At 32.6% G+C, this 22,021-nt stretch overlaps 1 protein-coding gene across 2 annotated transcripts in view; it reads left to right on the top strand.

Moving 5' to 3' along the window:
• The window catches only part of LOC106870576 (regulator of microtubule dynamics protein 1), a 72,351-nt gene that overhangs the window by 11,481 nt on the left and 38,849 nt on the right, over positions 1-22,021 (top strand). The window contains exon 2 of one of the 2 annotated variants that reach the window (XM_014916705.3): positions 15,789-15,842. The exons of the other annotated variant lie outside the window; for it this stretch is intronic. Within the exon in view, the coding sequence (XP_014772191.1) occupies positions 15,789-15,842 (54 nt within the window). The remainder of the gene's footprint in view (positions 1-15,788; positions 15,843-22,021) is intronic. 2 annotated transcript variants of the gene reach the window in all.

The following is a 22,021-nucleotide window of genomic DNA, read 5'->3' on the forward strand; positions in this document are numbered from 1 at the left end:
CTAAACCATTGACAGTTCTTATTTATGATACACTAGAATTGATTCAAGTAATCATATTGAATGTTATTTACAAAAGATGAGTTTTTTGCTAAGTCAAAAGAAATTGCCATATTTTGGTATTTTTTAAACAGAGAAAGAAATGAGCTTTAATAATGACGATATAACTTTCGTGTACATTTATATACACACTTGTATTGATGTGAAGAATAAGTTTCTTTCAGAGAAATAATGCTACAGGTATAACCCTTTTATGACCAAATCTCTAACAAAAGTAAAACGAACTGCATATGTGTTCCATTTAATTTTCAAAATAATCAAGGATTGAGTGAGATTTAGTGAAATAACTGTAATGTTTTTCAGTTTAAAATATTGGCATATTAAGCTGATGTTTGGAATGCAATTTGCAAAAGACAAATGTTTACCTACTATTTTGAACAGGTGGATTGTTATAGAAAAGGTTAAATGTCAATACAGATCTTTTGGCTCTGATCATTGACTTGCTGTTATTCTTCTGATGAAATTGTATCATTGCACATTTGCCCACAAAAATTGTAATGAAAGCAAGAATTTTTTACCTTATTAACTGAGACAAGAAGTTTTTCTCTATGAAAAGATGTGAGCTAAGCTTTAAGCTGATTCCTTTCACAGACAAATCCTTTCTAATCTCACTCAGCAGTGTACTGCTGTGACAAAACAACAACAAAACCAAGAAAAAAAAATCTGAGTGTTGCTATCTAACACTTATCAATAATTCAGTACCATTGTTGCAATAAGTTGCATTTCCCAATTGTACCCATTTACATATGAGTCAACTAGGCAATTAAGACTCAAATAATCCTCCCAAGGCACAGAATGTTGATGATTAATCCTTTTGCAACATTATTAACTTTATTAGCAAGTTTTCAATGAAGGAAATTCAACACCCAGTTTCAATTACTAATTGGGACTGCTCCAGTGTTTGACTTTTACTTTTTAGGGAAAGTCATGAATTTCATAATATTAATTTCTTTTTCTCTATAAATTCCTATTGTAAAAACATCCTTATTGTGGTGGAGATGGCGAAGATTGTTGATTACTAAACTAAATGCTTTGCTGCTGGTTTGGTATACTGAGTTCAAAACCTGAATACTTAATTTTGATCTGTCTCCAGGTTTGATACAATACCAGTGTAATACTGAGAGGTGTTCAATTGACTATACTCTTTGTCCATAAAAAGAATTGCAAATATGCCAGGCCAAAGCATCATTATTGTTGCAGGTATTTGATGGTAGAGTAAGTTCTCTACAAATGTACCTCCTAGTTTGGGTCTGATTTTTGTTTACAATGGCTTCCTTTTAATTTGCAATGCCTGTTTCTTTGGGAAAACCAGACAATATCTAATTAAAGAAATAATTATTATCCTTATGATCTCTGTAGGTCATCATGTTGTTTCAATGCCTTCTTTTCCTGTAGTACAAGGCACAATTCAGTTGTTTATGCAATGTCTTTTCAGTGAATGCATTTCATATTTTCAGTTTATGGGGCATCATAGAATATTAGATTCACCTTGAGATGCTATACTGTGTAGGGTACTGGCTCTGGAGGTAACCACACCACACCCTAGGGGAGCATTAAGTATCATGGAGAGACAGTGAGCAATGCATTTTTTGCAATTACCATCTTTATTGCAAAGAAGTTGAGTGTGGAAGTAGGTGTTAAACATTTTAGGTGGGCGTTCAGCAAAATGTTTGGGAAACATTGGTGTAAAGCTGTGATTCTCAAATGAGTCACTGCAAGATGTTTCTAAATGGACCAGAAGTTTTAAAAAATATCATTTACGACTTTAGAAAACTAATACTTAATGTTTGAATGTCTGGAAAAATGTGTTATAATTTTACATAAGTTAGTTTTTATATCTATTTTGCTCTTTTTTTTTCCCATACAAGCATGGATTAGATGTATGTGTTATTGAAGCATTGTTTTATAACCAGATGCTTTTCCTACTGCCTACCCTTACATGTTTACATGTAAGGGATCTCTTATTTTACACATCTTTGAAAGTACTAAGTGAGCAGATAATGTGTTCACAGGAGAAATGACATCACTTGTAGTGAGCAGCTTTAGTAGAGCACAAATGTAAATTCACATACATGATGATGTTTCAATTTCTGTCTTCAAATTTCTTTCACAATGCTTTGGTTGGCCTGGGTCTACAACAGAAGACATTTGTCCAAGGTGCCATGCAGTGGGACTGAACCTGAAACCATGTGGTTGGGAAGCCATACCCAAGATAAGAAACCATTTTTGTTTAAACATTCCGTGCAAACTGTGCCAATAATTTATGGTTTGACCTCTAATGTGCCATAAGGTCAAAAAGGGATGGTCACCATGGATAATGTAGTCCTTGATACATTTTGATATGTCAGCTTGATCAAAGCTAAACTAAGCTTAAGAAACAACTGGTGGTTATTTTATTGACCCTGGAAGAATAAAAAGCAGTCAACAGGGCAAGATTTGAACTTGGAATTTAATATAAGGCATTTAAACTGGCATTTGAACCGTTTCTGCTCATTCACTATTGTTAAAGTGATATTATGAATTTTTAACATAGGCATTGGGCCTTATGTTGTGGTGAGGAGTAAGTATAGTCAATTGTATCAACCCATAGTACTTTGTCTGGTATTATTTTATCAATCCCTTGATGAGATTTGAACTCAGAATATAACTAAAAGCTGTTTACAACTATTTTGTCCTGCACTAAGTGGATTCTACCAATCCATCACTTAAAAGTGATAATAACAATATCAAAAGTATCAAACTGATCATATTTGATAGTTTCATGGCTCAATCTTTAAGTTTAACTACTGTCAGAATAATATTTGATTAATAAATCTGTGAAGGGTTTAAATGGAGAGGGTTTGCTACAAAACCAAGTCCTACCTCGTCCTTGTCTCCTTAATTGGCTTGGCAGCTAAAAAGGCATTGCTTTAATAAAAGCCATGAATGAAACATAGTGTGATGAGGTAAAGGAATTGTGTTACAGTTTCTGTGAATGTTAATACTGGCTGTGCTCAACATTATTTTGTGAAATAATTACCAAAGTGTTTAAATGATAGTATACTACCTTTTAAATAATGAAAAAAAAACAAAAAACAAAAAAAAACTGTAAAAAGACTAAAAATTTAAATTCACTCACTAAATGATTTTGCTGTTGAACAGTATGTAACAAATTTAAGTCAGCTATTTTTTGTTGTACAAACATGGCACTTCATGTTAATGGTTCTGGTTCTTCCACAGATCTCAGGCCAGCTAAATATTTCTTTTGTTTTACTTTTGTAATACAAAATGAATTTTAATAACATCTGATCTCTGATTTAGTTTATACTTATTTTGACTTTGAAGTTACTTCATGATAAAAACTATAAAAAACATTATGAACATTTCTCTTTATTGAAAAAATAAATAATAATAAAAACTCATGAACTAATATACTGATGATAATTATTTGTAATTTTTTTAATTTTTGTTATCTCAAAATATTAGGAACAAAATACAATGTGACATGATATTGTGACACTAATTAATTAATGTGATGGACTTTAGGAACAAAGGTCACAAGTTCAAATGGTGACACCTGTTTTATATTGTATCGTAGTTGTCCTTAATTTAAATTAACAGAAAAAAAGAAGAAGAAAAAGTACCTAACTTTTGTATCTAAGTTAAAACTTGTACTGACAGTTCATGTACAACTGTAGCTTGATTGGATCAAACCTGGTGCATCTTTTACAATTTTCAGAAGGCAGTTGCCTGATTTTCCTAATATATTTTCTGTGCATAATCACTTCTTTACCAATCAATAAAAAAAGTTTAATAAAATAAAATAAAATAAAATATCATCAAAATGTATTCTTTTGAAATTCATTTTTCACTTTTCTATTTCAGGTCTAATTATATACCAAGGTAACTTTACCTAAAAAACTAAACTTAATTCATAAATCGGGTGAATTTTTTAAAACTAAATTTTAATTGCTTAATCATTAGATGCCAACCCATCCAAGACTGTCCCTACTTCTATGATAACAAATTTCCCTGTTGTAAAGTGATCTAAATTAAAACCTTCATTCACAATTTCATGCTAATTTATGTTCTAAACACCAGCTTAATAATGATAGCTATTTCAATAAATTATTTCCAAAATGAATTGTAACAAAAACACTGTTTTTCAGTAGAAATATGGTAATAAAAGGGTTTAAGTACAAACTTTTATGACTATATTGGTATTTGACAACAGTATATGGGCTATAACTGAACAATCTACTTAATTTCTTTATTTTAAATATGTTTGTTTTCTCCATGCTGATTCCATTTAAGATAGTTGTTCTTAGAATAATTTTTTAACCTATTAACTTTACCTTTTCAGAGTGCTTGTCTACAATATTTATCTTTACACTGTGTTTTAATTTGGTTGGAGCCCCAATTGTCAATGGGTGCTATATTGGCTAAATATGTATATTGTCCTTGACTGGATTCAAATAAGGAACTTTTATTCCTAAATCTATCCAGCCTGGAGTAATGTACACACTCAGGAATAATACATTTCACAATGATAGAATATTCAACTGATTAAAACATGGTGTTGATGTAAATGTTGCAAATCTACACTCTAATGATGAGCTTGATAGTTTGAATAATTAGTCTTTCAGAACTTCAGGCATTTGATTAGATGGCTAGGAGCCCTTCTTAACATCATCCACTATCATGGAACAGGAAAGATTTAGTAGTAATGGTGCATAAAGGAACAACAGATGTTATACAAACACTGGTGATGCTAGTTGTATGAATGTGTATGTGTGTAATGCATGTGTGTGTTATATGTAAAAATGAGTTGCTATGCCAGGTACACAAGGATAAAATTGACTGTGTTTGCAGTATTTTGTTCAACAAACAGTGTGATGTGCTTCAGTTAAAAAAACTCAACTAGACCTGTGATTATTTACTTGAAACAGTCATTGTAATTGTTTTCACACACGCACACACATACACACACACACACACACACACACACACACACAGGAGGTACTTGGGGTGGAAATTTTTAAGTCTGGCTGCTCTTCATGTTGCCAACCATTAACTGGTTTTCAAGTAAAGTATTTTTTTTTCTATTCCAGTAGAATTAGGAAGCACAGATAGTGGATGATTTGTTGACATGAAATATAAACAAACATCGCTATTTATAGCAGCAGCTCAGCACTGATTGTAAACAGTCACATTGGCACATACACATGTGTGTGTACTCACATAACAGGCTTCTTTCAGTTTCCATCGCCCAAATTCTCACACAAGGTCTGACACTTGCTGAAGGTTCCGCACAGTGGAACTGAACCCATAATTACATGGCTGCAATGTAAACTTCTTAACCACACATTCATGCCTACTCTTTATGTAATGAAATTATATTGGAACTTGACACACCACCAGTCATGTTTCTGCTCAAGATATTTTGTGAAAATATGTTTAAAATATAAACGTTGTACCTGGTTTAAATATTTTATTGCTAAGAAAAATTATAACCCCTCTAAACATCAGCAGCCCTTGGCATTTACTGTCCTAACAAAGCATTGTCACCTAGGTTAAAAACCCCTGAAGTAGTTGATACACTGTTATAGATCTGGTTATTGAGTTACTGATTGTGGGAAAGATACTTTTTATCTTTCTTATCAAGAGATCTTCCCCAGATGCTGCTGCTGCCACCAATAATGATAGCCCAGATATTACCTGAGGCACTCTGAACATTAGCTACTTGTCAGCTATTTACAAAGATGGATATGGAAAAAGAAAGAAGCTCATTGTATGTATATGTGTGTGTGTGTGGAGGGGGAAGAAGCTTACTTCCCAGCCACATGGTTCTGGGTTCAGTCCCACTGCATGGCACCTTGGGCAATTGGGCAAGTGTCTTCTACTATAGCTTTGGACTGACCAAAGCCTTGCAAGAGGATTTGGTAGACGGAAACTGAATGTAACCTGTTGTGTGTATGTGTGTGTGTGTGTGTGTGTATGTATATATATATATATATATATATATATATATACACACACACACACACACACACACACAGGGTGGCCCAAAAGTAGGTTTACAGTTATCATGTAGGCACTTTGAATTTATTTTAAAACATTTTATTACATTTAAATTTCTATCTTGCAAACTGAAAAGAGAGCTTGACAAAATTAACTAAATTAGCATAGAATAATGGTTTCATATTTTTTGTTATAATTAAGATCTAAACTGTTAATATATGAATGTGAAAGAGATAGTTGACCAGCTGTAAACCTACTTTTGGGCCACTGATTGCCCACTATCCATTGTTGTCATTGAGAAAGAAAGGAGTTTAATAAAATGATAAGTTTATATAACTCTTAGAGTATTTTACAGAACACTTTGCTCATCTTTTTGATGCAGTATTATTGTAAATCATATTTTATTTTGATTTTAGCTCTAAAAGCCTGTCACGGTTTTGGGGCTATTTTGAAATGCAAGTTTCTTTTTCATATTGACAAATGCCAAAAGCAAGTATCAATGTCTAAGCAATATGCTTTGGGTAAACTTGGAAAACATTCTGACAAGTCACTGACAAGGTGAACAAGGGTGAAATAGCATGACAAAGTTACATAAAAAAACTCCCAGCAAAAATGAAACAAAACAAATAGATTATTTTTATTTTTTTAATTTAAATTTTTAGAACTGTTTTTGTTTTTCTTCTATCTAACTGCGTGGGATAATTTACATGGCTTTTGATAATTTATAAATTATTCTATTAAATGCATTTTGCAGATTCTAGATGTTTTGTGTTGATAACACCAATGAAATGGTGGCACCAGTTGTCTGGCAAACAGTAGTATTTTTCTTCTAATGTAACATGCTGGCTCATAAACAAGTATGGACACTTTTGGGTAGTTGCTAAACTCTTTCTCAAGAAAACTCTTGCTGTTTTAAGAATGGGATTCACATAGTTTTAGTTCTATATCATGGTGTACTATGTCTACATAAGATGGTTGTGACTCAGACAAAAATCCAATAATCTTATGAAGTTTGGTCCATGCTGTAATCATATCATAGCATTAGGGCTGTTCAATCTATCTCCTAGTTATAGATTTACAGCAATTACTATACAGTGACTGCAACAAACTGATACAAACTGGAATCATACCTTCATATTAGTGTTATATGGCTACTTGAGCTGAACTCAACAATTACAAAGCCATAGCACAGTTTGAATTTCCTTATGATCAGTTGTCCAGTATCTAAATCCTACATGTTTTAATCCACATGGGATTGTATTTTTAATGAAATAAAGTTCCGTAAGTTTCAATTAATTTTGAAGCTAATCAAGTATCTTGAGGAATTTAATAAAAGTCATGTTTTAATTATGAAGTTGGTGTTTGGAACATAAAATTATGATGAAAGGTTTTAATTTAGTTATAAACACTTTAAAATGGGTGGTTTTGTTTCAAGTAACAAGAGACTAACTCAGTCATTAAATTAGTACCATCATGTCTTTCACATTATTTAATTATTGTTTTATTTTGTGATTTGACAGTTCAGATTATTTTTTGTTTTGCTGTTGCAATGCAATTTCCTCCTACTGCCAACTGTATAGTATATTAATTTTGTGAGATGAAATTTTATGAGTTTCATTGCAGGTCATAAAATGGGTTTTTTTTTTTTTTTTAGAAGCAACAGAGAATAAAAGTTTTATTGTATGTTTGATAGAGTAAAAAGACAATAGACACACTAAAGGACATAGTCCAAGCTCTGTGGCATTAACAAGAAGTATCATGTGATAAATGACAGAAATATAGGTCTTTTACATTCATTTAACTAAACTGGTGTCTGGACAATAAATAAAAAAAAATGAATAGGAAGTTGGGATGAGGGAAAGAAAAGTTACCTAATAGTACTGACTGGTTTTTATTTGGGTGTTTCTATATATTTTATTGAATGCAGTAAATTGCATGGTATTATCCGTCTGAGGTTCAATTTGCTTGTTAATTCAGTTTATTGTGCAGTCCTAACACATGCACATATACACCCATGGTAAACCCCTTGTATGAAATATGCAAGCTAATATCAAATTGTTGATGGTAGATATTGCATTAGTGTACATGTGTGTTTGTGTGTGCATGGGATACTTTGTTTTTCTATACACATGCTGTGTATATGTGTGCATACATATTTGCGTTTATACTTTCAAAAATATATTTATTTAGTTTTAACCCTTCATCTGTCCTGTTTATCACATGTAACACACAGGACATATTTCCCTGGTGCCATGCGTCATATATGACACACATGCCCAATTTGTTTCAACCAATAGAGTAACCGAAACTTTATATCTATTACTCAGAGCATATGAAACAAGGGCCAATATCTCTATCTCTCTGTCTGGCTATTGTGCTTCACATGTAATGCACAGGACACTTGGCTGATAATCTGAGGTTCCAAAAAGAATGTCTGTAAACAAGCGTGGATGTTTAAAACAAACTTATGGAAATGCTTTGAACTGGCAAAGGCTTAAGCAATACTTTATTTCATACTGTGTGGAAAAAAATTTGCAACAAATTAACACATTTCTAACATTGGTACTTATGAAACTATATCAGAGTATGAGCAATTGAGTTGACAACACTAGATAAGCTTAGTGATTCAAATCATGGCACTGAATTGAGTTTGGCCAAGAAACTTAAATCTTAAGTGGTGAGCTGTAAATATATTCTAGAACAAACCACTACTAAAATTTACAAAGGTTTTGTTAGTTTATAGTCCTGATTTCAACTTATAGTTTGGCTACTACTTGGAAGTAGTGCACTTTACTAAGCTGAATGAGTTCTAGGTAATTAGTAGTGCCCATAAAACCCAGTGGGTTGGTAGACCCACAATTGTGTGTGTGTGTGTGTGTGTGTGCGTGAGAGAGAGAGATAAAAAATGGATCCTGGTCAGAAAGCAATCCATGAGTGTTCAGTTGTGTAACCAACTGAATTACCAGGCTCATTGAATTAGCATATAAGAGGCTGAGTATTCCATTGACACATGTGCCCTTAATGTATTTCTCAAATGGAATCAGTTTGACTATGTAACAAGACTGGAGCTTTGAATATACAATCCATTTGACAGGTTTCCATACAGTTTCCATCTACCCAATTTAAGTCAAAAGGCATGAGCTTACATGAAGCTATGGAAAATGAAGTTTGCCTAAGATGCCACGCAGCAGATTTGAAACTGACACCTCATGCTTGCAAAGCAAATTTAACCATTCTGCTATACTTTGCAAGAATATAAATGTGTGTATGTGTGTGTGTGTGTGTAATGTATGTAAGAAGAATCTAATAATGTTTAACATCAACCTTTTGTATTTGGGCAGATAATAAAATACATATACACACGTACATATATACTATCATTTTAACATCCACTTTTTCTTGCTTGCATGGGTCAGATGAAATTTGTTGATGCAGAGTTTACTACATTCAAGCTCTTTCTGCCACCAACCATGCCTGGTTTCAAGCATGGTAATATTTCCTTTATTCCTTCAAATATGAACAGCACAATGGCTTACTTTGTTTTCATGGAAAATTGCAAACAAACAACATTGCTTGTCTGATGGTGATGATTGATTGTAGTAAGTACATGATACCAAGGCAAGGAGATACAAACTCACATGCTCATATGACAGGCCTCTTTCATTCTTCATCCACCAAACCCATTAACAAAGCCTTGTTTGGCTCTGCATTATTACATACCCAAGTTCAGAAGGTTGATATCTTTAAACAATAGAATTGTTAGTTTCTTCTTATTTAACAATCTTAAATAAAGTTTACTTTATATTACTTATGTGTTGCATTACCTCATCACAGCTGTACTAAGTGGGACATGTTTCAAGGATGGAGGGCAACAGGCTCCCATGGGCAGTTTTCTACACTGAATTGCATCAGGGTAAGTGGAGCCGTAATGGCCAGAGATGTGCTGAAGGGACATATGAAGAACTCCAGCATCTCCCCAGAGGAGAATTCCTTGCAACATGATGAATGGCACTGATTGTTGAAGCTTGTTAATTTCAGTCATTGAGGAGAAACAACAGAGAGGTTACAAAAGAGCACATGAGAGGTGTCTCTTCTCTGTTATGTCAAGTAACTTTACCTGCATCAGATGCCATTGCTGCTGCAGATCAAGTGCAGGCTTTGTAGCCCACATGTGAGCCTATCAGAGATGATTTCTGAACAGAACAGTTAACGTTGCCGTGTGATGGACAACTGGTGTATGTGTCAAAATTGTATTAGTAATGTTATAGTAAAAACAGTGCAATAAAATTGTAGTAAATGTTGAAAAAGAAGAAATTTTTAGTACAGTATCAAGCTTAATATCAAATTACTTAAAATATTCTTTATTATTATTTGTATATGTATACACTTATTTTCATTAGTAACATGTTTTGTTGTAGTAGTAATATAAAATATGGTCAATGTGCAGTATTAAAACCTTAAGGAATTGTCTGTGACATTGATTGATGATAGTGGATATGGTATTGGTGGGATCCTTGATATAACATTACTTATATGAGGTACCATGAAAAAATTTACATATTTATGTAATGCCAAGAGAAGGGGAGCTTGGCAGTGCCTTTCTTGTTCAAGTCTTTAAATGTGACCAGATTTTAAAATAATTTGTAAAACTGGAATTAAAAAAAAACAAAGAAAAAATACTAGGTTACAGACTTGTCTCACCAGGGCCATCTGCTTTTCATCATGTTAATTGAATGAGAGAAATCTCTTCATGGTTATGATACTTGTTTATCTCAAGTTCTTGAAGGATCTGGTGCACTTAGGTGAACTGTGGCATGTAGAATTGTGTTGTCCTGGGTGAACATGGTATGTACCATCAACTGTGGGATGTGCAATTTAGTGTTTTTATAAACGCTGAAATGTTTACAATGGACTTGAACTGAAAACCTTTGAGCTTTAATATTATAGCCATTGTGCCATTTTGTTTTTACTGATGTCCCATTTATGGCTTGTGAATTGCCTTTAACATTGATGGGTCCAATCCATGTCAGCATCGAATGCAATTCAGATTTGTATGATTCAGAAGCAGTTGAGCACATTAAATGCTTATATTGTTTCGTACTATAGACACTGGTTAATACTTATAGGTACTGACTGTACTGTATATAAGTACATTAAGTGATTTTATATATATATATATATATATATATATATATATGTATGCGAGTAAAAATAAATACAAAAAAGGTTTTTTTTTTGTATGATTGTGTATAGAGGAATATATTATTTTGTTTAAAAGAGTTCCAACACTGTCTGTTTTTTATGTTTTATTTATATTCCTGCAGAACCAATGTGGGGTATAGAATATGTTATGGCTTGTGAATTGCCTTTAACATTGATGGGTCCAATCCATGTCAGCATCGAATGCAATTCATACACATACACAATTGCAGCGTGGAAGGCGTTTATAAGCCATTTAGAAACACAAAAACCGTTAGATTCACTTCAACATTTAAATCTAATTTGCCAAAATATTTTTGTCGCTTTGAGATTGCAACCTGTTCACTGGAATTTTGTCAGTGAACAGGTTGTGGTCTCAAAGCGATGAAAATATTTTGGCAAATTAAATTTAAATGTTGAAGTGAATCTAACAGTTTTTGTGTTTCTTAAATGGCTTATAAACACCTTTCACGCTGCAATTGTTTTCGTTTCAGCACACAATCTCAGATCAGGTCACTTGCTATGCAAGTACATCTATATATATATATATATATATATATATATATAATGGTTAGTACTATAGATGCTGAGTAGTATGATTAGATACCCATTAGTATTATAGATTCTAGTTAGGTCTATAGATATTGGTTAGTTTTATAGATACAAGATAATACTTATAGATACTGGTTAGTATGACACATTAGTACTTTAGCTTCTAGTTAGTATGATGGACACTTGTTAGTACTATAAATATTGGTTAAGGTCAACAGTTGAATGGCTAATATACTGCGTCACTGGTCCAGAGCAATTTGTGAGGTACTTACCGTATTATACACTACTTATTCTTGTTAGTCAAGCTGAGTTCTACTAGCTTTCAACTCTTGCTGGGGTCAGTATAATTATTTTATTCTTCAAGGATGAATAAAACAATCCAGTCATATTCGGGGACCAATTCAAATGAGTATTACAAATCTGTTCTGAATGTCTTGTTACAAGAAATTTTTGTGGGATGGTGGCATTTAGATTAAATACTTGTTTTAATCCTTTAGTATTTAAACTGACCATGTATGGTCATAATGTTCTACCGGTTTTATGTTCAAATTGACCAGATCCAGCTCCTCACACCTATCCTGCAATGTTGTTGTAAAAATAAACAGTTACATCAAAGTCTTGAAGCTACACGATAATGCATGTGGATCTATAAGCATTACATTTGACAGTAATCTGAATGCTTAAGGCTTATTACTCTTTGTGAATATCTTTTTCTTTATTTTGGATAAAGCAGATTGAATTGTGAGTTTGGATTTGATTTTATGAATATCTTGGTATTTAGCAGTTACAAAGCCAACTGAATTCTTCATATATTCTTAGAATATTATGAATCAGGGTGATTAGAGTTGTATTCCTAAATTCCTTTTTTAAACCCAAGATAAACTTATTTGGACATTTTTATTTTTAAGGTCCTGCTAATTAACGAAGGGTAAGGTTAGCAATATTGGTTTCAAAGTTTGGCTGCCAACAAATTTGGTAGGTCAATCACATCGATCCCAGTGTTCAACTGGTGCTTATTTTATCGACCCTGAAAGGATGAAACATAGAGTTGACCTCAGCAGAATTTGAATTTGAAATGTAAAGATGGACAAAATGTTAAGCATTCTGTCTGGTGTGTTAATGGTTCTGCCAGTTTGCTGCCTTGGTAAGGTCAGAAGTATTGATATATTGATGTGGTGTATAGACATCTTTCTTTAATCTTAACAAATAGAATTGTTAAAAAAATGCTAAAGAATTAATAAATATATATAAAAATTAAAAAATAATAAATATAGATAAAAAAATAAATATAAAAAAAAATGATAATTATAAATAAAAAATTAATAAATTAAAAAATTGATAAATATAGATAAAAAAATTGATATGAATAAAAATAAAACAGGTATTTGCAATTCATCATTTTGATAATGTTTCAATTTATTGATTACCTGAAAAAGTTTGGGTGCTTCTTTCACTTTTAGCTCGTGTTGTTTTCTCCCTATATTTTTGTTAATCTCAGTGACTAGATTTTATTATTTTTTAAAATTTTAAAATGGTTTCAATGGTTTACTTTGCAATAATAACTATCATAGCATGTTTCACATAGCAAATCATTTACAGTTATCAATTATTACATTTGCCTGTATGCAAATGTGCAATTCTGCATTAAGCCTCTAGAGAGATAGATAGTCAGCTTTGAATTCCAATCAATGAAGAGTTTAACTGTTTTAATAATGCAAATCTAATCTTATGACTTAACATTCATTTGTATTTAAGTGGCTTACCAAGATAATATATATATTCTTTAGGCATTTACAATTTAGCAGGTCCTACACCTTTGCAGATTGATTTTGGACTTAACTTCCAGTTATGTAGAGCTTATAGATAAATGCTTACCTAAGAACCAACATGCTTGCATTTGAAAAAACTGTGGTCAATGATCTATGAAATATGCTAACCATCTCTGACCATTATACCTTCATTGCACAAATCAAATAATATTAACTACTAATTTAATATTCAGTGTTTCCCTAGAATTTATCTTAACCAATCTAATTCATATTTTGCCAAGGTATAGTGCATTTATTCAAATATAATATGCTCTAATTTTCACTAGCTTCAATATGAACGGTGACAATTCTGTAACCTTATAGAATTGCAGTTTTAATTGCTTCACATACCAGAAGCAACTTAAACAATGAAGTTTTATTATTAGTATTACTATTATTATCATCATCCCTATTATCATTCAAAAGCTATTACTTGATAATTAGTAGGTATTTGGAGTTTTGGTGATAACAGGTCTCTTTAATCTTAAGGGTCTTTCTTAGGATTTTTGCAGATTACAGGGTGGCACCTCTCTACAAGTCTATTTTACGGGTCTCAATTCCAATATCCTTTAGTCCCTCAATTGTAGTTTTGAGTATTGTACCAAATTTACCAATAACCACAAGAACAATTTTCACCCTTGTGTTCCACAATCTCTTCGACTAGGTCCTCATATTTCTTAATTTTCTTAGCTTCCTTGATATCCATTTTACTATCATCTGGGATTGCAAAGTCAGTAATCTTAGAATGATTAATATCATTATTAGTAGTATTATTCTTACTATATTAATTCTGTTACTTTGTAATGCCACATGAAAGCTGGTCATAACTCAAGTGTGAGTAAAGATCAAAGCCTTCACTCACACTTGAGTTTTATTTGGTATCAGCATCCACCATACCTTTCCCTAATGCTTTTTAAGTACAAGTAGATACATATACCGTCTCAAGTCTCTTTTCTTTGATCTGGTAGAGCATCCAAAATATGACATTTTGAGGAAAGAAATACAACCCAGTACTTTATTTTATCAACACCTAGCAGAAGGATGAAAAGTAAAGCTGACCTTGGCAGAATGTAAAAAGCTGGAACAAATATACAAATGCCATATACTGTTTTATCCAATGCTCTGTTGATTCTGACAATTTGCTGCCATGGTTACAACCTAAGCCCCTACTCTTTTTATAATTGAAATAAATGCTATAAATTAAGGTGAGATGTGTTAACAATATTTTGTCTGGTATGGACAGAATATTGAGAGAATTCAAACTGTTATTGGTCGTCTGAATAATAACAATTTAAAAGCTTTCAATAGCTTGGCTGTACCAGACACAACAGTATTACTATATCTTTCTGTTCTTCAGTTATAATATTTTTTCAAATATTGAAAGAAGAATTGCCAATCATCCTCAGTGTTCTATTTACCCCATGAATCATTTACAATAATAACGATCAGATATTTTTCACGTTCCTTATGAGTTCATTATAATTTTATGATTATTTTTTATGTTGCAATCTATGGAACTAAGTTGTCTTATGAACTCTTTCTTATTAGAATCATCATCAACTATTATTGCCTCCTTACTTGATGCTACTGAAGTAGTTAGTCTCATCTCAACACTCTATGTTCAGAACTTTAAGTTATTTGTTGCCAGCCATTCTAAAATATATTCTTTTCTACTCTAGGTACAAGGCCCAACATTTTGGGGGAGGGGGCCAGTCAATTAGATCGACCCAGTACGCAACTGGTACTTAATTTATTGACCCCAATAGGATGAAAGATAAAAGTTGACCTCAGCGGAATTTGAACTCAGAATGTAAAAACAGATGAAATACCGCTAAGCATTTTGCCTGGTGTGCTAATGTTTCTGCCAGCTCACCGCCTTCCATTCTAAAATATATTGGATCAGATTGAATGTCATTCCTTATGTACCTTTTCCTGCTTTATATTTTTGTTTTTCAACCAGTCTTTAATCATTGCTTATAATTTTCATAATTAAAGGTGACAAAGAAAGGTTTACTTATAACTATTATTAAATTCCTTTAAGCAATAAGGTCATGGATATGTTCACCAGTTCTGTTAATAATCATTTACCATCCCAGAAAGATACATATCAGTTGAAACAACTATTTCCTTCTATATTTTCTTTTTCTTCTTCTTTTATTTGATGATAATCAGTGCAACCAATAATTCGGCATCTAGGACTCGAGCTCATCAGCGGAAAGATAAAAGGTAACTGATATCATGACTTTTAGGGGATATCTGAACCCTAATAGAAATATTCCTGCACTTGGATGTTGTACTTATGTTGTCTTAAGCTTGGATCACTCTATCTCTTCACTGTTATCTTGTCACTCTTTGGATTTTAAATGATAATAGTTATGATTGGAAAAGGAGAAATATTCTCTTCAATTCCTGTTTACTAATGTTTTAAAGTTTCAATTTTTTTCACACCAGCTAATTGCTTTTTTTCTTTTTGATTTTAAATTATATTCTCTCTTTCACTACTCTTGGATTGTTTATTCACTGAAATAAAGAATATATTTAAATGTAATATTGTGGTGTGTGTGTGTGTGTGTATGTGTGTGTGTATGTAATCTCTAATGATCTATATAATAATCTATTATAAAAATTCTGATGAATTAGTTGGGAAGCCAAACAGAATCAATGTAGGTACTTTATCTGGTGCATCATGTTGTCATGTTTAAATTCTGCTATAGTTGACTATAGCTGATTTGTGCTTTTGAACTCTTCAGGATTGCAATAATAATAATGATAATAATGATAATTTTTCATGTTAGTACAAGGTCATATTTTCTTTCAAAGATGGATAAATTCAATTTAATTGATCACAGTACATGCCTGGCATTTATCTTATTGACCTCAATGAGGCAAATGTCCAAACTAAACTTGGCAGGATTTGAAGTCAAAACATAGAGGGATTGTTTCATTCTCATTAATAATAAAACAATCCTTTTGTTGTTTAGAATTGCCACGAGTTAGTTTCACTGTTATTCTACAATTTCGCTTTTTCTGTACATGAAACTTTTTTTTAAAGAGAGGTGGTAAATTTAAGATCTGATTGTAATATAATATCATTGCATTTGTACAGGAACAGAGATCAATTGACTTTGTCATCTATTTTGTTATTGTTGCAAAAATTCATGTATTTAATGTTCTTTATATTGTTGTTTTAGGCTCCTTGAAAAATATTTTTAATAGAAAAAGTTTAGTTGTTTCAAATGTACCATTGTGTGCATTGTGGTTTAGCTGAAGGAATACTGTTTATTCTGAAGACTTCTCTAACTTATGCTACCCAGGAAGAATGAAAGGGCATTATTGCAATAATGATGCTAAGATGATGTAGTGTAGATTTAATTCTATAAATATCATGCAGTTGAACTTAGGTGCAGACATGGTTGTGCAGTAAGAAATTTGCTTCCCAACCACATTGTCTCAGATTTAGTCTCTCTCACTGTGTAGCACCTTGGGCAAATGTCTTCTACAATAAACCTGGCTTACCAAAGCCTTGTGAGTGGATTTAGTAGACAGAAACTGAAAGAAGCCCATTATATGTATATAACTCTGTGTTTGTTTGTTTGTCCCCCAACACTGGTTGTCAAGCAGGCTGATAGAATAAGTACCAAGCTTTAAAAAAGAAAAAAATTACTGGGGTTCATTCATTTGGCTGCTGTCCAATGAATGAAGCAAGTAAAAGATAAAGGAAAAGATAATGCTAGCTAATTGTCTTTGTTAAGTTTTACATTGATAATTCAGTTCTTTAATATAGTTGCCATTAAATCTGCAGTTTTAGAGTAAACTTGCCACTTCAAATTTTGATCCCTCACTCACATCATTTTTATACCTTTTAACTCTTTAAAGTGTTGGTATTGAGTATTTATCATTTAAAACTTTTTCAGCAGAAGATTAAAGTAACGACAGAAGATTCAGATATGTTTATCTTATTTTCTGCTCAACTGTGCATTTTCAACTTGTTATAGTGTGTTCCTTTCAGAACTGCTCTAAAATTTCTGAATATAAAAATGGTAGAAGCTTTAATTGTTATTATCTTCAAAGGGTTAAAGCATTATTTGTAAAGAATTCTTGCTTATAGCTGTCCATTACAAGTGTTAGCAAAAGTGTGTTGAAAGGGATAAACATTTAATGTTTCCTGTGAACATTTGATGAAAGATAGCTATGATGGAAGATAAATAATACAAGTGATAGGACAGAAGCTGTTGGTTTTAAGTTTTCTATTTTTTACTAATTTATCTGCAGAATTCTTCTGACTATTCTGACTTCTATTATTGTATTTATCTTGATCTAGTTTCTTCTCGCATGTCTTACTTACACCTGCTAACCTTCATTTATTCAAAATGAACAATTGTAGGTTAGTAGTCTTACAATTATTCTTATACCCCAGTCTAGAAGGCAAGACCTTAGAAAATGCTGTTGTTACTGCCTTATCTGTGCAGATTAACTATTGATAAAAATGCTTTAAACATTATCTTACCTTGATAACTAAAGAGTGAGGTGGTAGGAATGTTTTGAATTCTGAAAAGCATCGTATACATTCCACTTCTACTTTTATAAATTTTTCCCTCTCTTTCTCTTTTTTAACATGCATATGTTCATATGTGCTTTAGATCTGTATGTTTAGATAACTTAGTTGGTACAGTTGTTGGCAAAGAAAAATATACACTATTTTCTATTACTGGAATATTACAGATATGTTAATATCCAACTTTATTTAGAATAATTTGGTTTGATAGAATTTACATGTTATGGAATCAACTTGAGTCTCTATGTTGTTCTTTATTGGTCAGATAGAAACTACAGCAAAGGTTTTTTAAGTATCAGTAATATAACGGATTATTTTTGTCTTAAGTGATATTATATATAAATATAGCATTTATTATGCCCTATATAAATTCTTGTTTCTGAAGTAACCTAGTCAGCTTGTGCAAACAACTCACTCTGCTATAGTGAACAACTTACTCTGATATAGAAACATGCTGTTTATTGTCAAGCAAGTATTTGGTTGTGCAGATATGATGCATTCAATTTACTGCCCAGAAATTTCATGATAATTGTAGTCGAATAGATCAGCTTGTGGTCCATTTAAAAAAAAATTAAAAAATTTTGTATTACTATTTTTGTTGTTGGGAATCTGGTCATGTTTGCAGTAAAAGTTTGATAATAATTATAGTTGGAATTAACTTTTTTGCAGCTTAATGGTGTTTGTAGTGAAAACTTGATAATAATTGTTGTTGAGATGAGCTGTTTTTTAAAAAATCTAAATTGTTTCTTTTTTGTTTTTGTTTCCAATCTGTTTCCAGCAGTGTTACAACAGTGTTGATAATAACCACAGTTGAGATAATCAATTTACACCCCAATCTATTTATATCCCTAGAATTTTCAGTAATGTCTGTATTGAAGGATTGCAATATAATTTTGAAAAGTTTGTGGTGACCTGCTTGTAGGCTTTGTTGGTATGTAATAGAATGCAAGGTGCATGCTGGTATAAATATCACAAGCTTTAAAAATCACCAAGATATGCATAGGTTGGTGTTGACTAGTGTTCAGGGGCAGTAACTGCTAAATTTCTCAAATTAGGATTGAGTAGAATGGAGTAAGAAATGCAGGAGACATGGTTAATGTTAAATATTTCAGTTGTCCTCATTCTAGCATTGAAATTAAAGAATATCTGAATTAGTTTTTAGGTATTATTATTAAGTTTCAATTTTTGGAGGACACAGAGGTTTTGACATGTTTTCATCTTTGAGTATAATCATTCATCAAGTAAATAATAATATAATCTGTCTTTGAGTTAGTCACACTGTAACAGTGTTGAACACATTGACTTATTTTTTCCCAACAACCCAGTTACTGATTCAGTGTATGCATAAGCAGGCATATATTCATGAAGTCGTGTATTCATGAATGCATGCTTATATGTACACAAATATATATTCATGCACATATGTATATTTTTATGTACACTTGATGACTGCACCTGCAAATGCACATGCTCACTAATGAATATGTACACATGGATGTCCACACATGCACATACATGCATGCATGCACACATGCAGACACATGCATGCACACACAAAGATCATGTATACATGCATACATCTAACTTTTATATGTTATTTTTTTTCTGTGAAGAAAACTTTTCTTTCATTTTATGTTTATTTTCAATACTAATACTGTTTGGATAGGTCTACAAATTTAGATTAGTTTGATTGGTTCAGTGCTTATGTCATACAGTTTCAAATTACAAATGCTTCCTTGGTTCATCGAGTTGTGGGTTTGTAAATTTGACTGTTAGTAAGGTTCTTGTTTCCTATGGAAAGTTAACCTGCTGCAGGAGAACACTGAAGGCTCAATCTATTAAAAAATTTCTTCTATAAGAGCACATATGACACCAAAGGTAACTGAAATGATTTGTGAAGTTCAACAACACTTATAATATTAGAATAGGTAAGCTAGTTATCTTCATTATTTTATGAGCAGTTATTTTTAGCAGCTCCAGAAGGATTGAATTGCTAAGGTGAGTCTAATACAGAAGCATGTTACAACATACTGGATAGTATGCAGTGTTTAGGCTGGTGCCCTACTGTATTTTCCTGTGGCTGATAATATCTTACTCTGTGGGACATTTGGCATTAAGAAGGGCATTCAGCCATAAAAACCATGCCAAAACAGACACTAAAACTGGGTGCAGTCTTCTGCCTAGCCAGCTCCTGTCAAACTGTTCAACCCATGCCATCATGGAAAGCGGATGTTAAATGATAATGATGATGGTGACATAAGGTTAGAAATTTGTAGGGAGAAGTATAGTTGAATGAATTAGTTCCAATACGCAACAGGTACTTATTTTATTGACCCTTATAAGGGCAAATATTAAATCAATCATGAATAAACAAATATATCAACTTCTGTCCTCATGTATTTAGTCCCATAGTCTCATTGAGCCATTTGGACAAATTATGATGGTTATTGAGCCAACTGAGTTTATTATTATTTAGCATTTCATCTAGATATGCTCACTTCTCCCAATTAAACTGCAGAAAATGTGAGCAAAACTTGTGTGAAGGCACATAACCTAATGGTTAGCGTATTGGGCTCATGACTGTGAAGTCTTGGGTTTGTTTCTTGGACTGGCTAGTATGTTGTGTCCTTGAGAAAGGTACTTTATTTTTTGTTGCTCCAGGTATGCTCTTCTGAAAATGAGTATCTGCTGGGGAATCTCTCTCTCTCTCTCTCTCTCTCTCTCTCTCTCTCTCTCTCTCTCTCTCTCTCTCTCTCTCTCTCTCTCTCTCTCTCTCTCTCTTTCTCTCTCTCTCTCTCTCTCTCTCTCTCTCTCTCTCTCTCTTCTCTCTTCCTCTAGCTCTCAGATCCTTGATATTCTGCTGGGTCAAAATTGAGATGTTTCAGTGAATGTCAATATCTCCTCATGACCACACAAGCATCGAAAATAATTAACAGTTTGGCACATGCTACCAGGTCATACTTGCAAGTGATAGCTAAACTTGTTTCAAACCAATAGAATACCAATACAGTGTGGATTATGAATAAATAAATATACAAACTTTTATGCATATAAGAGGTGAGTGAATCTGAGAAACAGTATGTTTATTTTTAAACCACACAGTATTTGTACTTTAATAATTAAGCCACTCAGAGCTAGAATAATGATTTCTGACTCACGCACAATACCAATATTTTTCAGGCATATAAGTGACTGAATTTACCACATAGTATAACTGGTATTTATTTTATCAATGCTTTCTTCCTTATAGATGAAATACTAAGCTGTATTCCCTGATATGAATTAAATGCAAAGAAGTTGCATACTGAGTTAGAAATTGTATTTAGTACAGCTCACCACTGTTTATACCAACAATAACCTTTCTGTAGTGGTGTTTTAATGCTATTAGTGAATTGTAGAACTCATATTGGATCATACAATCACTCAAGCATTTCTCAAGAACTTCTACATGTTAAGTCTGGAGGAAAGGTCTCTGCCATTAGGTTCCTTTTAAGCGGTTGTAGGTCAGTGCCTGCAGGAAAGATGTGAGCAGGGAGAAGATTCCAGGGAGTTAATGCTCTGGGGGAATGATTTAAAGTAGTGGTTAATGTAAGAAAAGAGGGGTTAGATGCAATAAAAGTGATGAGAGTTGGAGAGATGAATGGCTTGGAGGTACCTGAGTGATGCAGATATCATTTAGTTCATAGAGAAGAGACCATTGTAGTAGCAATAGAAAAAAGAGAAAGGGGTCAGTATGTTTGTGGACCAGAGACTAGAGGGTGTCTATTAGTGATGGGATGCTAGTCAACCAAGTGACTCTTCTCTGGATGCAATTCAAAATAGTGTGTGTAGCAGCTATACCATCCTAGAT

This window comes from Octopus bimaculoides, chromosome 11 (genome assembly GCF_046866305.1).
Source record: "Octopus bimaculoides isolate indiv1 chromosome 11, ASM4686630v1, whole genome shotgun sequence".
Classification (NCBI taxonomy): domain Eukaryota; kingdom Metazoa; phylum Mollusca; class Cephalopoda; order Octopoda; family Octopodidae; genus Octopus; species Octopus bimaculoides.